This window comes from Tachypleus tridentatus, chromosome 12, assembly GCF_004210375.1.
Source record: "Tachypleus tridentatus isolate NWPU-2018 chromosome 12, ASM421037v1, whole genome shotgun sequence".
In the NCBI taxonomy this organism is placed as follows: Eukaryota; Metazoa; Arthropoda; class Merostomata; order Xiphosura; family Limulidae; genus Tachypleus; species Tachypleus tridentatus.
Window position 1 is genome coordinate 88864647 of NC_134836.1, and position 18102 is coordinate 88882748.

Genomic DNA, 18102 nt, shown 5'->3' on the forward strand with positions numbered 1-18102 from the left:
AAAGAAAGTGAAATTCATTAAAAAAAAAACCAAGACAAAAAGAACACTTTGAGACCAAACACAGTACAAATACCACATACATAGGTAAATCACCAAGGAGAAAGAAAGAACAGGATGAAAAATGAAGAAAGGTTCATGTGAAAATCCAGCCACTTCAGACAAGTGACCAGAAAAAAACATGCATAAAAACAGGGTGCAAATATGGAAGGATGATGCATTCCACTGCGTGGTTGATGGTGGAGTGTCAGATAAAAAGAAAGAGGAAAGGAAGCAAACCCAAAAACTGGCACAACAATGGAAACTATGTGAGCCAGCCAGTAAGTAACAACCAGTAAAACACTAACATGGAACAGCCTGAAGTATGGCAAGGACCTGGAAAAGAAGATGAATAAGAAGATACACATACAGGTACCAACACAACCAATTCCCAATGAAAATAGTGACTTCTCTCACCAGAGGAAAAGGAACAAAAGACCAAAATTGGGAAAGTGGTGTATTGAGAAGTGTAGTAAAACCACATCCAAATCTGAAATGCTCTACAGAGCATATGAAGATTCAAAAAACAGGTAAATCAAAAGACCATTCTGGAAGAGAGAATTATGTCACGATAGGATTACTGATTTGTGACGAGATTCAGAGCTCCCAAATTATGGCATATTAACAGCAATGGGACAGCAGTGAGCCCAATACTGAAGATTCATTGTGTGAAAAATAGAGGTCTGTTGACCAAATACCCCTTGCCTGGTAAGGTACAAGATTATCATAAAAATGTTGGAATGAATCATCCTCAACTAGCCCTCAAAAGCCTGCAGGAAGTGAAGGATAGTCCGGAAAACAGCAGTAAGATCCAAGAGATTGATATGGAAAGAAGAATTAGAAAGAGATCATCACTCTTAAACCTACTGAATGTTAAAACAACCCCCACACCAAAAACAATATCCATAAAAGGTGACATCAGAGATAAGAAGGGGAAAGAGCAACACTCATAGTAGGCAAGGGGTAGGATAACAGGGGTATCTATGAGAAATAGAATAAAGTTCCATCAATCTATCAAAAACCAGCCATTTTGATGCATGAGGGTGCAAATAAGAGGAACAAGAAATTCAAGAGAAACCTAGGTTCCCAAAAGAAAAAGAATCTCTCATGCAGTAGGAAAAAGAAAGGATGAAGCATTGCATACAAGACATTTCATAGCTTGCAAATTGGACATGTAGGACCTGATAGAAAAGGGAGTTGAGAAACACCACAAGATGAACCAAAAATTCTGTGAGTGGGAGGAAAAATACTGCTCCACTTTCACAAGCTAACCCACCATGGCAGAGTCCTGTCAAAAAAAACTAAGGATGTAAGGCTGAGTTGTCTTGTAAGGAGGCAAGAAGTAGCCATATGTCCATAGAACACTGGAAATGAAGCCCCCCTTTAATGAATCAGGTGGGCAAAAAATGATATCTGAAAGAGGAGGTGAGAAAATATGATTGTGAGACAACTGGAGAAATGAATGAAAGCACAGGACCAAACTTAATAAAATGACTTTCATAACCCATGGAAAAACTACCAAGGAACACAGAATGTGGGCAAATTAAAGGATTCTTGCTAATACCTGCCCTGACCCATGAAAGGTGGTCAGAGCAAGACAGATACAGGAAGAAGGTACTTGAAATGTTGGGGTCCAATTCTCAAAAAGGGAAAGGCAATACCAAATATTATTTGTCCAAATAAGAGAAGTTAGAATGATTATAATCAAAAGCATGATAATCCACAGTGCATGAGAGTTAGGCATAGTAACTCCCAAATGCAAATGCTTCCAAAATTAAATCTCATGAGCCCCAGTATCCAAGGAAAAAGGAAACATTAAAATAGTAACCAAATGTCTAGTTTCTATAGAAGCAGGGGTAGAATATATGGAAAGGGAGGTAAGGAGAGAACATACCTGAATCATTCAGTCCATCAAAGGGAAAAGAAAGGACAAATCCCCTGAAATGACATGTGACTATGAACTATATTTAAGGGATGGGGTGAAGGCTGTCCCAAACCAAATCTTCTCGATCACTGAAAACCATGACAGGACAATCTTCAGTTTGTTCTGATTGCTGCATGATATTGATTAACTACAGACAAACCAGAATCATTATTTCACATGCTGAGAGTCATGGTTCCAACCCTTTGGATGTAACTGGTAATTTTCCTGCAACAGTTGTAATTATAACCACCTGACAATGAGTGCATAACTAATAATATTGAAAGGAGATAAATAAAATGATTCATAATTCCCTACAAAAAAAGACTGAAAACAGTAAAGAACACTAATTAAAGTAGAAAAATTAGAGGACAAAAACATTTGGATAAGGAAATCAAACCATGAATGAAAACAATTATATTCAATAAGACTGCCAACTGAGAAGTGATTAACAGATACAAGATTATAGACAGTGCTAGTTACAATAGGGGTAGTGTCATACTCCTGCTGGTGGAGAGTTACTGCAAAATCATTTACGTTAGAATGCAGAGATGAGTGGCAATAGCAAGGCTGATGGCAAACAAAACTTTGCCCCACTAGAGGGCAGTATAAGTGAAGAAAGCTTTTTCTGAGCAGAGGCAAGATACTGTGTCAGAATACTTAGTTTCCTTTAAATTTTTTTTATGTTGATCATAAAATTTCACTTTATAGACACAGTTTAAACTTGACTAATATTCATTAACATTTATTTTTGTAGTTTATTTTCCTGATTGTAATAAGCACCACTTTTCACTAAAAATCATAAAAACATTAAATACTCTAACAAAGCTTCATCAGTAACATAAGACCTAACTTTCCCAAATGGCATCAGGTCAGGCTAGATAACAGTATTTTTAGCAGTAATGTTTTTAATCTAAATTCAATTTATACCTAAATATGTGTACCTTATTTTCAGCTACTAGTTCCTTTAATTATATGTATCCATATTAAACTCTCAATAATAATATATGTTAAAAAAAAGTCTGCCAAGTCTGCCAACATATAATTAAAGGAACTAGTAGCTGAAAATAAGGTACACATTTAGGTATTAATTAATACAAAATTTTCAGATTTCCAAAGTATACACAAAAAAATGTTATTTTCAGTAAAAACTTCATATTTTGTGTGTTATTATCTTTATCTCAATGATATATTTGATTCTTCATCCTGTAAACAAATAAAAAAAAGTTTGTTGCAAAACCAGAAATGAAATGGTTTGTTTTGAATTTTGCATATAGCTGCATAAGGGCTATATGCACTAGCTATCCCTAATTTTGCAATGTAAGACTAGAGGCAGCTAGTTATCTCCACACACTGCCAACTGTTGGGCTACTCTTTTACCAACAAATAGTGGAATTGGCCATCACTTTATAATGTCCCCATGGCTGAAAGGGCAAACATGTTTGGTGTGACAGGGATTCAAATCCGTGACCCTCAGGTTACGAGTTGAGTGCCTCAACCACTTGGCCATGCCAGGTCCAGAAATGAGATTAGCTGCTGTGCCCCTTTTATTTGTTATTGGTCACAAACTGTAAGTACTTCTCTTGAGAGTTTGAATATATAAACATAACACATTTATTTTTTGTGTTTATTTTACTGTCAATGACTAAAGTAGAAACCAACTGAAAATAAAGCAAGAAATTGCTACTGGCGTCAGTAGCCTGTTACACACCACTCAAATACAATACCCTCAAAAGGCAACAAAGCACAGGCAGAGTGATAGCTGACTTAACTCCTGTTCCAAAAACAGGATGTTTAATGCATTAGATAGCTTACACCACTTACAAGGAACATTCACTAAAGTATTATACTGCACTTAGAATCAGTAAAAACATTTATGCCGACAATAGGATGTGGTATTAATTGAATTATGTATGCATCCTACAGTGTTTACAACAATAATTCTCCAAAGTAATGACAATGTACTATGAATCTGTCAAAATGTTCATTATACGGTTCCATGCCAACACAACAAACATCACAATTATCTGAATACTGGTAATCATTTCATAATGTTTGGAATTTAGTGGCATAGGTTTACAAAGATGTTATTCAAGTACATGCTTATAAAATGTATTCTCCTTTTCTGCACATTTATGTGTCAACCAATAAAAACTCAGATTTCAGTAATACTTGTAGTACTCCTTTTGTTTCAGTTTTAGTGACTCAAGTCTTCTATATAAAACATAACATTATTTCCCTTGTATTTGTAAACTATTTTACCTCTCCAACTGTTATAAATGAACCCATTTTTAAGTTGTCTTGTTCCTAATGTTGTATAATTTCCTTTTACTTTACTTAAGTTTAAACAATTAGAATAACACACCTTCAATAAGCATAGCTATGTATTGGGCTACAAAATACAAATCTCTAACCATTATACAAGTATTCTGTATCAGCTATGATGCATGTGTGTGTGTGTGTGTGTGTGTGTGTGTGTGTAATCTACCATTTACTCTTATATAAATATTTATATTTTAATTATGTTTCTTAAAAACACAGAACAACAGAGAAAACATACAGTGAAACATTTTGTAACACCAAGCTTAGCATGGCAGTAAGCCTTGTTTATTCTTCCAAATGGAGAGTGAAAAGATGTTAACTTTTGTACACTTCAAATACAAAGAAAAAACCCAGAAATTATGAAGTATGCACAAAATCCAAGTAATATAACAAGGTCCATAAAAGAACTATATGTGGTTTAAAAATTCCCACTGCTACTCAGAAAAATGATTTAGTCATCATACTTTAATAATTTTGGTAAAATTATCACTTACTCCTTCAAGCTATTTGCAAATGACTGTCAGATTTACAAAGAGGCTCTTTCTACTGGCTATAAACACATGCTAATTTGAAGTAGATGGGACTAAACAAGAGGTTTCAAAAAACAATAGTTGGAAAAGCCACTCTAGTAGATTTACTGAAAATATTGACAACACAACAAGTCACAGATGTGTGAGGTTCTTATTTTATATTGAACTTTTCCATATCTCAAGTTTGAATTTCAAAATCATTAGCCACTGCACACACTATATGGTAAGTGTAAGAAAATTTAAACCAAGCTCAAAATATTTGACGATATCACAACACAATGAGTCTTCAGAAATGTTTCCGTTCCATTAATTCATCAATCTCAACATTAGCTCTATCATTAGAAAGTCTTTAGCATGTGCTCCAATATATATTTTACTTTTGAACAATTATAAATCAGTATCACTTCACACAAACAAGCATACTAAAGTCAAATAAGGCAAAACATAATGCTTATACATGTATATTAATATTTTTATACCTTTTAAAATAATAACTTTATAATATTTCTCCCTCTGTAAATTTGATTTTATATATTACAAACTTGTGCATTTTATTGTGAATAAAACTGAAAGTTTGAAAAGCAGTGTCACCAAGTGATAAATGAAACTTTACAAATTTCTCGTTCATTACATCAACTTAGACAATAAAAACATCACCTTTTTGCTATCATGATTAAAAGTGATAAGCCTATTATTCTTAACTTCTTAACACTAATACAATAGCAATATAAGAAAAAATAATTGCATAAAAAAATTGTCATCACTATAAAAATTTAGTTTTAAGAAATACAATTATGTAGAACTACTGTTGAAATAACTTTGAGAATCTTTTCTTTACCATATACTATTAGAATTATAGAAACAATTAGCATGGAGTGCTGTCCAAATGTCACATTTACAGTTGATAATATCCTCATTAACCCTGTACAGATCCCATTGTCAGACAAACTTTTATTTATTTGTTCATCTTCACTGAACTACTACTTAGAGAAAAAGCAACTGATTAACAGTAATTGCCACCATTTATTATTATTATTATTATTATTATTATTACTATTGGTGAAAGTTAGGGGTAAACTGCTGACAAGAGAAAAGGCAACTAGCTGTAAATAACCACTGCCAGCTCTTTCTTTTTTTTTTTAAGCCAAATACCACTCCTCACAACTTTAACATAGACAACATTTAAGGTGTTGAGAACAGACATATGCACCTATATATCAAATTTTAAACAAAAATAAGAATTCTAACTATTTCAACAACTTTTACTTCAAAAATACTTCATAACTAATATCTGTCATTCTGTAACACTTGTTTAGAGTACCTTGCAAAGAAAAAAGAAACATCAAAATTGATTTCAATATAGTTGGTTGATAAAAAGGAATCATACTAAAACAGAACATAGTCCACTTTTCTGATTAAAATCTTAAATAGAGTTAAATATACTAATGGCCCTTAAAAATTTAAAAACACAACTGAGGTATACATTATCATTTTCACCAATGACACTGACCAACATCAAGAATGAACCCACTGTAAAAATATGTTTAAAATTGTGCCATTGCTCTCAATATTAATGCTGGCATGACAGTAAGATATGTGCTATTGTGACTTGTGTGCCACACATTGATGCATCAGTACCAGATAAAAAAAAATAGTGAGTTAAGAAACTCTGCCCAATGCATAGTCTAGCCAGAACAACTTCTTCCATCTAATCCTTACAGAAGCAAGATAGCCAAAGAGCAATAGAAGGTTTGATTTGGAAAAGCTTATTATCATGTTGCTCAATCCAAGTTTACTAGCAGCTGTCATAGAGCCGAACCTTGAATACAGAACCGTAGTCCATGTATGGAACAGGCATGGCAGTGATACTACCAGAGCAGACTGACTTGGTTGCAATGTTTTGAATATTGATGAGAATAGTGCGAGAACCAATGTGAAGTGATTCCAGGGTTAACAGAGAGCTAAGTGAATCAGTATAAATAGTACAGTTCATGTACCACAGAGCTTCCTTTTAATCCATGGCAAGAGAAATGGCAACTTGGCAGTGAACACAGAAACTGTAGAGGGGATTCTGCGTGCAACAACTGAATAGTGGCAAACCATGGCAGAGTCCACAGAGCCACCTGATTTCAAACCATCTGTATAAATCTGAATGGAAGGATGGTTTGAAAAATGTTCAGCAAATAGAAAGTGATGCTTCCAATCAGGAGTATCTGCCTTCTTCAGACGACTTAAAGAAAGGTCACATATGGGGATACTAATTAGCCATGGTGGAATAGGCTAATCTGTGGATACAGTAATGCCATCCAAATGCATCTGGATATAAAGGTTCAAAGGAACAATGGCAGTCTATCTATTATGAAAAAGCTTGGCCCCCACTGAGGAAGAAAAACACAACCACATATGGGATGCTGTGTTAAAGACAGAAGCTTTGAAGCATACATTAAAGACAATTGCAAATGACAAAGGTATAGAAAGGGTTCATGGGACTCATGTGTACAAACTCTGAACTGGAGAAGTGTGGAAAGCCCCTGTGCAGAGCCAAAGCCCTTGAAGGTGAATAGAGTCCAACATTTTTAAGGCCAAGGTCCTGGTAAAGCCATAAACCAGAGACCCATAGTCCAGTTTTGATCAAATAAAGAACGATAGACGTTTATCATGGAACATCGATCTGCTCCTCAAGAGGTGCAAATTAGGACACAGAGGATGTCAAGTGCCCTTCTACACTTGACACACAGAGGCTTGATGTGTGAAATAAAGGTCAGCTTATAGTCAAATATAAGCCCCAATAACTGTGCTCAAAAACAATGGGAAGCACAACTTCACTAATACGGAGTTCAGGTTCAAGGTGATTGGTTGATTTAGTGTTTTATGGCACAAAGCACCTAGGCTATCTGTGCTAACTTCTGATAAAAAGGTAAAAGTAAATTCAGTAAAATTCATAAAAGGATATTAAGGTAAAACAAAGTTAATAAATAAATAAATAACATAAAACCACTGTTTACATCTAGTCTACAATGTCAAGAGAAAAACTTCAGTAATTAGAGTTGTAAAGGACTTTCTTGTAGCATAACTATAATAATCATAACTCGCCAGGAAAATTAACAGGTAAATACAAAAATCACCATCAGTCACATGAAGTTGGCCTTTCCAGTCCTGGTTTTGAGTGACTTAATGTTACAATCAGTTTCTAATTTCAAAGTGAACTAGATGAACTGTGATTTTTAAAAGGGAGCCACATTAAAAAGGTGTAAATTATATATTAAAAAACTTGAACGGCATTAAAAAGATTAATGGTCTTAAAAAAACTAAAAACATTACCAAGGTGGACAGTGTCACCATCAGCAATAACACTGTCTAACATTATGAACAAACCTTGGGAGAGAACATGCTTAAAATGGTGCTGTCATTATGAATCATAACAATGACAAGAAAATAAAATGTGGCTTATTGTGATCTGAGTGTTACACAAAATACACACTGATGCATCAGTTCCAGATAAAAGAAAATGATGAGTTAAAAAACTGTGACCAATACATAGTTTAGTTAGAACAACTTCATCTTTCCATTCCTTACGGGAGCAAAACGGCCAAAGTTCAATATAGGGTTTTATTTGGAAAAGCTTGTTTTTGCATTGCTCACTCCAAGTCAACTGCCAGCTGGCACAGAGCCAAGCCTTGAATACAGGACCATAGTCCATGTATGGGACAGGCACCACAACGATGACAGTGCCAGAGCAAATACACTTAGCTACAGTGTTGGCGAGCTCATTCCCAGGAATACCAGCATGGCCCAGTATCCAGAAAAACTGGATACAAGTAGATGTTAAAGAGAAATGGGTCAGTCGGTTTTGAATATTGGCAAGAACAGGGTGTGAACCAACATGAAGCAATTCTAGGGCCAGTAGAAAACTAAGTAACTCAGTATAAATCATGCATTTCGAGTACTACTAAGCTTCTAGGGCAAGAGAAATGGCATACAATTCAGCAGTGAACACAGAAGCTGTAAAGAGGATTCTGTGTGCAACCACCAAACCACAACAAACCATAGCAGAGTCACACAGTCACCTGATTTTGAACCATCTGTATAAACAGGAATGGAAGGATGGTTTGAAAAATGTTCAGCAAATAGCAGACAGTTTTTCCAATCAGAAGTGTCTACTTTTCTCAGATAACTTAAAGATAGATCACAATTGGGGACTGTAAGTAGCCATGGTGGGATGGGCTGACCAGTGGATGCAGCAATGTTATCCAAGGACAGACCCAATTCATCTAACTGCGCCTGGATATGAAAGCCAAAAGGAGCAATAGCAGACTGTCTGGTCTGAAAAAGTATGGCCCATCGAGGAAGAAAAACACAACCCCAGGTGAGATGCTTTGGTAAGGAACGAAGTTTCGAAGCATATATAAAAGACACTTGCAAATGGCGGAGGTGGAAAGAAGGTTCCTGAGACTATATGTATAAGCTCTGAACTGAGTAAGTGTGAAAAGCCCCAGTGAAGAGACAAAGTTCTTGATGATGAATAGGGTCTAGCATCTTTAAGGCCGATGGTCTAGCAGAGCCATAGGCCAGTCATCCATAGTCAAGTTTCGATCAAATAAAAGTACGATATATCTTTAGCATAGAACGTCGATCCGCTCCCCAAGTGGTAGTAGAGAGGATGTTCAGTGCTCTTGTACATTTGACCTGTAGCTGCTTGATGTGTGGTATAAAGGTTAGCTTACGGTCAAAGATAAGCCCCAAAAACTTAGTCTCAGAGACCACAGGCAGCACAACTTCACTGATACGGAGTTCAGGATCAGGGAGAATACCCTGTCAATGGCAAAAGTGCATACAAATGGCTTTAGAGAGATAGAAGGTAAAGCCATTTGCTGTGATCCACTTCAGTAAACAATTGAGGGCATTCTGTAGCTGCCGCTATATATACCTCATATTCGGTGACTGACATGCGATGTGAAAGTCATCAACATGGAGCCCATTTGCAACAGTAAAAGAAGTTTTTCAGTGATGGCATTAATTTTTATAATGAAAAGTGTGACACTCAGAACACAGACCTGAGGGACATCAAGAATGGGAAAGTGTCGAACCCACACGAACTCCTGTCCATTAAAACATTTTTAATAAAAATGGACAAATGGCCAAGTAATCCATGTACATGAAGGTCTTGCAAAATGCCATAACTCCATGTTGTATCATACGCCATCTCAATATCAAATAATATTGATACAAAGACGTTGTTGTTTGAGAAATGCTTCTCTGATTGACGTTTTAAATCGAATCAGGTGGTCCATGGTGGAGTACTGTCATCAGAACCCACAATGGGTAAGTAAGAGGAGGTTCTTTGATTTGAGGAACCAAACAAGATGAGCATTAACCATCCTCTATAAACTCTTACAGAGACAGCCTTTTAAAACAATTGGATGGTAGTTTGAAGGAATCTTGGGATCCTTCCCAGGTTTAGAGAAAGGTAGGACAATAGCCTGGCACCAGGCATCAGAAGAAATATTCTCCTGCTAGATCCAGTTAAAAACAACCAGAAGGATAGCAACAGAAGCAGGAGATAGATGGTGCAGCATCTCATAGTGTATATCATCATGTCCAACTGATGCACTGCATTTTTATTTATGTGTTTGTAAATTCATTAGAGAACCCTTCTGTTTACGACCACATCTTTTTTCCTTACTTTCCTTATTTAAGTGAGGTCTATCGACCTCCATGGATCCTGCCCTGGGTCAATTGGGCAGGTCTTTGCTGTTGGAAGAGGATTTCAGAGACTAAGGACATGAACAAATGATTGTTTTGCATCTTGGAGTGAGAGAGGAAAATGGATCTTAAGAAATTCTTGTACCTGTAACCAAAGGATGTGAATCTTGGGGTTTTGTAGAATGTATGTTAGGGACAGAGGTAGGTGTTGACGTTGATTCATCAACTTTTTTAACCATGGAGGTCAAAAGACTTTTCATTTCGTTTGAGAACGATTCTTTTGAAGACACAGAGAAATCTGTCTGCATTCCCACTGTAGTAGTGGAATGAAGTGCAGCAACATACATCCAAGATGAAGTGGTGGACAGCAATTTTCAAGCTTCAGGGTAAATAATGTTTTGAATTGTTTTCAAATGCAACACCTTTTTTTCTTCCAACCATTTAGGGCAAGAACAAAAGTAAAATGGGTGAGAGCCAATGCAATTGATGCAATGAGAGTCCGTTTCACACTCATAGGCATCATAGTCCTTGCCACTGCAACAAGCACCCATCAAAAAATCATGACATGACATCTTCAAATGACCGAACTGTTGACACTGGAAACATTGCATAGGGTTTGGAAGGTATAGCCGTACTCTGCAATTGAGATAACCTGCCCTGATGGTGGAAGGCGTGGTGACGTAAATGTCAGAATGAGGACATTGATTGGCATCATAATTCCATCTTTGCGAGTGGATATATGCCTCACTGCAGAAACTCCTTGGGTGGTTTCCAACCTGGGATGTTCTTCAAATCCCTCTCAACAATAACTCCTCGTGATGAATTCAAAGTAGCATGAGGTGTAACCTCTACAGGTATATCCACAATTGCCTTTGAATGCAACAGGAGTTCACTGTGTTGAGATGCAGATGTTTCCACCAATATGTCACCAAACTGAAGCTTTTTACTGACTTTGGAGAGCCAGCAAATCCCTCTAGTCCCTTCTGAATGAAAAAGGGAGACATTTGCCTTAAAGGTTTGTTTGAAAGTGAGTGCAGTATAAGAAAATGAGGTACAACAGGTGGTACAGATGGTGAGGATTGCTGCTCAGAATCTTCAAGACATGGTTATTTTTCTATAGACTGTTTTTTCTGTATTTTATTAAGATTTTTAATTGGAGTAAAAAGAGGGATGGTAACTGCTCAATGAGGGCATCAAGGCTTGACTGATTATAGATCTCTTCAGGAGTCAGGTAGAGAGAACAAATAGTAATGGTATGACCCAAGGAAACATGGATGGCTACAGCCTCTGAGGGTTCATTAAGTGGTGAAGACAGAGTGAGCACATGATGATCAACCAGCAATGCCACCCTACTATGCACTGGTCCATCACATAACCTATCATTTCTGTACAAGAAGAATTGCCAATGGGCAACTGTATCTGCAGGTTTCAGAAATGTTTCCTGTAAGAACAGACACACAGGATGGTAAGAATTAATAAAATCCCTAATGTCATCTATATTTGATCAAAAACCTCAACAGTTCCACTGGATCAAAGTGGTCATTTTTATTTATGTTGAGGAGAATGTGGCATGAAGACCTTCTGTTTGTGATTGGTTTATCAACCACCATGCATCCTGCTCTGGGTTGAGTTGGCAGGTCTCTGTCTGTGAACAAAGATTCCAATGACAGAGCATTAATGAATGGTCAGTTTACTTCTCGGGACTATATAAGAGGATGGACCTGAAGGAAGTGAAACTGGGTAGTCACTGGAAGGAGTGTTAGGGACAGAGATGGAAGTAGACATAATTGCATCGACTTTTTTAATTATGGAGGGCACAAGATTCTTAAGAGGTATTCCTGATGACTCTGTTGGAGGCATAGAAAGATCTGTCTGCACTCCTACTGTGGCAGTGGAATGGAGTGCAGCAGCATATGTCCATAATGGAGTTGGGGACAATAATTTCTGAGCCTCTGAGTAGATGATATTATTAATATTCATCAAGCATTGTACCTCTTTCTCTTCTACCCATTTAGGGTAAGAAAGAGAGTAAGAGGGGTGTGGGGCCACTACAGTTAACACTGTGTGGTTCCAGGTTGCACTTATAAGCATCATGGTCTTTACCACCACAATAAACACATATCAAAAAACCACAACAGGATGTTTTTAAGTGCCCAAACCACTGACAATGGAAACATTTGAGAGGGTTAGAAATATAATGCCTTACCATACAATTCAGATAACTTGCTTTGACTTTGGTAGGGGGACATGGTGATGGGAACATTGACATCAGAACAACTGTAAGGTCCATAATTCCGTCTTTACGAATGAAGATTCGGCACACCACAGTACCACCTTGGTTGGAGAAACTGGTGAGGATCTCCAACTCAGGAATGTTCTTTAAATCCCTCTCAACTCTAACTCCTCTGGAAGAATTCAAAGTTTCATGGGAAGTAACTTCAATGGGTATATCTCCAAATGGCCTTAGATTTCAAGAGGAGTTTGGTATCTTATCCCTCTAATGCCTCATGAATAAAAAATGGAGACATCTGCCCCAAGAATTTCTCAGATAAGAAATGGATAATCAGAAATCAAGGTGCTGAATCTGGCTGTAATATTGACTGTACAACAGAGTTGTCCATGCATGGTCATTTTCCAGAGATCTGTTTGTTTGTTTTTCATTTTTATTTATTTTGTCAGAAAGAGAGGTATCCATAATAAAAAAGCTACATTTCAGTACCCACTGACTCCACCCACCATGAAGCCCTAAAAGGGAATGCACTACAATACCAAACAAGGACACTACAGCAATACCAGGGTTTCATGAGCACTTTACCAAACACCAGCATCAGATATAATGTCTGCAACCCCTTTGAGATCATCTACACTGATACTTGGTTGACTCTAGCCCAAGTGGACCAGCCAATTTACCCTAGGGAGGATACCCCAAGGCTACCTATCTACAGGAATTCAAGGCTAAAGCGGTGTGTTAGGGTTGGACCTCTCAACCACCAGGATCCTCTCCTCCCTTTCACGGGTCACCAAGCACAGCAAATACATAGGTGGATGTTTAGATCCCAGAAGAGGTAAATTGAAAGAACAGAACATTCTCTGGGAGATCCCCTCACCAAGTGCAGGAATCCACACCTAGGGGTTTTCAATACAGCTCCAAAGCATATTTTTGTTTTTTGCTGCCCATACTAAAGTAAGAAAGTGTATTTGCTAAGAAACCCATCATGTCTTGAAAACTTAATTTTCCAAGTCTTGTTTCATGAAACTTGTTAAAGCATATCCACTGTAAAAGAGAAAAAAAATCAGGAGATAACAGTAACATCCACTCCTGTCCAAAAATATTTAAACACAACTTCAAGGCAGTTGAATGGATTAACGAGATTCCCACTCTCCCTATCTACTATCTAGCGAAACCACAGCCAAGGGAACGGGCTTTGAGAAATCAGGACTAGAAACGTGGACCCAGCGGTCCGCTCTCCGCTTCACCGAGTCAGTAAAGAAACAATGTTAAGTATCCTGGTTAAGTACCAGGAATTTATGTTGTAAGTAGGTGTTCATATTACATAATTCTAAGGAATAGTAAGAACATACTTACCATTACAGCTAGACGAAGAGCTTTGCTCATGTCAGCCCACTGTTTGTAATGATTAGCCTTTACCCGTAACTTCTCCATGAGAGAATCCAGGGGATTGCTCTTTGACCCATCTCCAATCATCTGTAGACCTAAAAGTTAAACCATACCCATAAAAAAAATTAGTCTGAGCCACATAATATATGCATCTAAAATATAAGTGCAATAGTGCTAAAATCCCTTTAGAATAGTTATAGCAGATTTATATATTTATATTATAAATTTCAAACAAGCACGTATAAAATTCAGTTTTTTTTTTAGCTTCAAGAATTTAAGATTATCATTTTATAAACTCATTTGTATTTTCCTAACATCTTTACAAACTTTATAAAAACTTATAAATACATTTAATTCCTGATATATTCTTTAAAAGGGGATATTCACTTGATAGATTAAAATTATTTTCATTGTAATCAAGAACTCAAAAGAAAACAGTGTATGTACAAGTCTTTGTATTCTTTTTATATATATATATTAGTCAGTTGTATAATCTATATAAACATGCAGACAGCTGTTGCACATAATACTGTGCTATTAAAAAGATATATCTGGAAAAGTACTTCTTTTACTTTAATAACATAATACCAAAACAGAGTTAAAATACATCTATATACAAACATCATAACTGCAGTTGTGAATCAGTTTTTCTTTTGTTTGTTTGTTTTCGATTTTCACACAAAGCTACATGAGGGCTATCTCCACTAGCAATCCTTAATTTAGCAGTGTAAAACTAGAGGGAAGGCAGCTAGTCATCACCACCCACCACAAACTCTTGGGTGACTCTTTTACCAACAAATAAGCAGATTGACTATCACACTATAACACCCCCATAGTTAAAAGGGTGAGCATGTTTGGTGTGATGAGATTTCAACCTGCAACTCTCAGATTACAATAAGTGCTCTAATCACCTGGCCATGCTGGATGAGTTGTGAATCAAACTACTTTTATTTCTGGAAAAGTTTTCATTTTTTAATATTTTAAAAATAAGTTTAAACACTTTACCAAAGAATTTAATCTTAATTGATAGTTATTGTTGTTGAATAGAACTGAACATTTTAATAATTTACCTATGAGTAATTATTACATTGATTAGTGTCATGAAAACCAACTGATTATGCAATTAAAATTAAACGTATTATTGTCATGAAAATAACCAATTAAAGGTAAACTAATAATTCTCATTATTCCAATTATACAATTAACTGAAATATCTCTGCTATTAGTGGTTAGCACAAAGTTAAACAGTGAGGTGGGGCTCATGAATTGAGCATCTTAGGTTTGATTCCATTACCACTAAACTTGCTTGCCCCATCTTTTTATTACAAAGCTACACAGAGTACCTGCCATTTTCACTAATTCTGAACTACTGATAAAAGGCAAAGCATAAGAGGTGTAATTAACTGATGACGACTCAATACCCTGGGTTGAAACAGTAATGAGAAACAAAACTTACCTACTGTAAATGTTAATGTTACAATTACAATACACAGTATTGCTGCAAGAGGTGACTGATATGTGAATGGACTTTTTATTGTTCCTAAATATTCAAATGAACAGTTGTTTATGAATTCCAGATTACTGGATTTGATATCTTATGATGGCATTTCATTTGGCTTTTTATTTTCTTTTTTTCACAACTTGATAAATTTTTAACACACAAATTTTAATGTTAGTTTTATATGTTAACTCTAACTATACTTTAACAATTTAAATCAAAAGTAGTTTAGAATAAATATTTTGCCTTTTCCTGAATTTTGACATAATTCATGAAAACGAATTTTAAAAAGTTCATATTTTCACTCAAACAACTATAAAGAATTTTGTATGTGAAACGAAATGCCTCATTTCTCAATTATTTTAGAATATTTATGCAAGAAGTGACATAACTGGAGACTGCTGCATGCCTAATAAAGATATCTTGTTGATATTTCTTTAAAATTTCAGTGTTTTTACTTCTGAAGAGATGTACTATAGTTTTATTAAGATATTTGTAAATAAGGTTTATTTCATTATGTTCACTAAATCAAATGAAAATGATGTCAGGTAATTTTAGTCAAATTTAGTGAATATAGTAGGCAAGCACAAAATATTATTAACTTAAATCAAAACCAATGAAAGTGTTAATCTCACATTTTAGACAAACAATAGTGATATTAGAGGTTCTTTGCCAAGTAAGTAATGTCTATATTATCTTCAAAATAAATTTGTGACATATTTTTTTTGAACAAGAAATAAGTTTTTGCAAAATGTGCAAATGGAAATCATGAGAAGAGATCTATCATAGAAACCACAAGTAATTAAATAACTACTTGAAAAAAAATGAAATGAAAATATATTAATATCACATTATAATAATGGAGGAGTTGAAAAAGTTATGTAGTTAGCTCACCCCATCCATTTTTCTGCTTGTAAGGTGGGTTTCACAACTACACAGAATTATTCAGTTCTTAGTGTAAACAGTGGCATGTACTATATTTGGAGGTAGACACCCTTGCCCTACTTCAGATCAATGGATACATCTACTTGGTCTAGCAACAGTGAGACTACACAAGCCCAAAGTAAAACTCTCTATACTGACCTCCCAGCAGTCTTTCTTTCAGAAAGACTTTTGAAACATCATCCTCTACACTCATGCTCTTTTACAACAGGCAGTTGCTACCTATTCCAGTTTAGTCAGCACAGAAGGAAACAAGTGGTAAATTAAGAAAATCTCTTATCACAATTTTAAGAAAAAAAAGCAGTCTTAACACAAAATTAGCCTATCCTTGGGGTAACAATTTCAAAAGTTATTCAAGATAAAAATATCACAGCAACATTACCCAGAAATAAAATAAAAAACAAACATATTAAAAGAAAGAAGGTAAGGGAAACAGTTGACCAAAGGTTAGTTGGAGACATGTAAGACATCTAAGAGCTAAATAGATACTGCAGCTTGAAAGAGGAACTGGAAAAGAAGTGTGATTGAATAAAACACGCTGGGAATATGACCATAATAAACAGAAAAAAACAAAAGAATATCCCAAGAAGTAATCGAAGAAATAGATAAATAATTTTCAGAAGTCTAGGCAAAGAGTAAGATAAAGAAGATTCAGAAAACCTGAAGAAAGATTAAAAAATGGACCAAAAATAAATAAATTTTCCACCTGTAATGATAAATTGCAAGGATAAATTGCCAATAGTAGTGAGAAAGAAAAACCTATCCATGTTGCAAAAGACAAGACAAAATCCACACATGGTGAATGATGAATGCTTGAGGATGATGTAAAAAAAGATCTCCAAGAAAAAGACTGAGGCTTCAGGATAACCAAGAGGGAAAAAAGCAGAATCCATGACTTATTTGGCCAAAGAAAGGCAATATGCTACACCTGGCAGCTAAGTGTCCTGTGAATTACAGACAGCACCTTGGGTGTGTGTGTTTGTTTTCTTATAGCAAAGCCACATTGGGCTATCTTTTGAGGCCACCAAGAGGAATTGAACCCCTGATTTTAGCATTGTAAATCCATAGACTTACTGCTGTACTAACAGGGTACAGCACCTTGAGAAGAATTTAAAGAGAACAGACATACAGAAAGATGGTGGACCAATCCATATTCACCACAATACCACCAGAGCCACAGTTTGAAACTGGAAAACAAGAGTATAAGCTTGGTGCAGAAAATGGTAACAACTGCATCAATAAAAATGACTCCCATAGTCCACAAAAGTGGTGAAAGTGTATACCTGTCAATTGATCTTAAAAACAATAGTTTAAATGTAAAAATATATATATATATATATTATATATTTTTTTAAATACTTCTGCATGAAAAACAAGTTCCAAATACAGTTCTAAGATAATACAGAAATAAAGGCATCACAATAAAGCAAAACCCTGGAACAGAGAAACAAGTGAATCAGGAAACAGCTGAAAGGAAGAAAAAACTTGGAAGTCTGAAGAATACATTAGTGTATCCTACCCCTAGAAATCT

At 35.7% G+C, this 18102-nt stretch overlaps 1 protein-coding gene across 4 annotated transcripts in view; it reads right to left on the minus strand.

Annotated features, from left to right (window-relative positions):
- LOC143233930 (uncharacterized) overlaps positions 1-18102 on the minus strand; it is an 86611-nt gene that overhangs the window by 57261 nt on the left and 11248 nt on the right. For 3 of the 4 annotated variants that reach the window (XM_076470829.1, XM_076470828.1, XM_076470831.1), the window contains one exon: positions 14099-14226. In XM_076470829.1, coding sequence (XP_076326944.1) covers positions 14099-14226 — 128 coding nt within the window. Of the gene's footprint in view, positions 1-14098; positions 14227-18102 lie in introns of those variants that run through there. The other variant, XM_076470830.1, reaches the window with a different exon arrangement.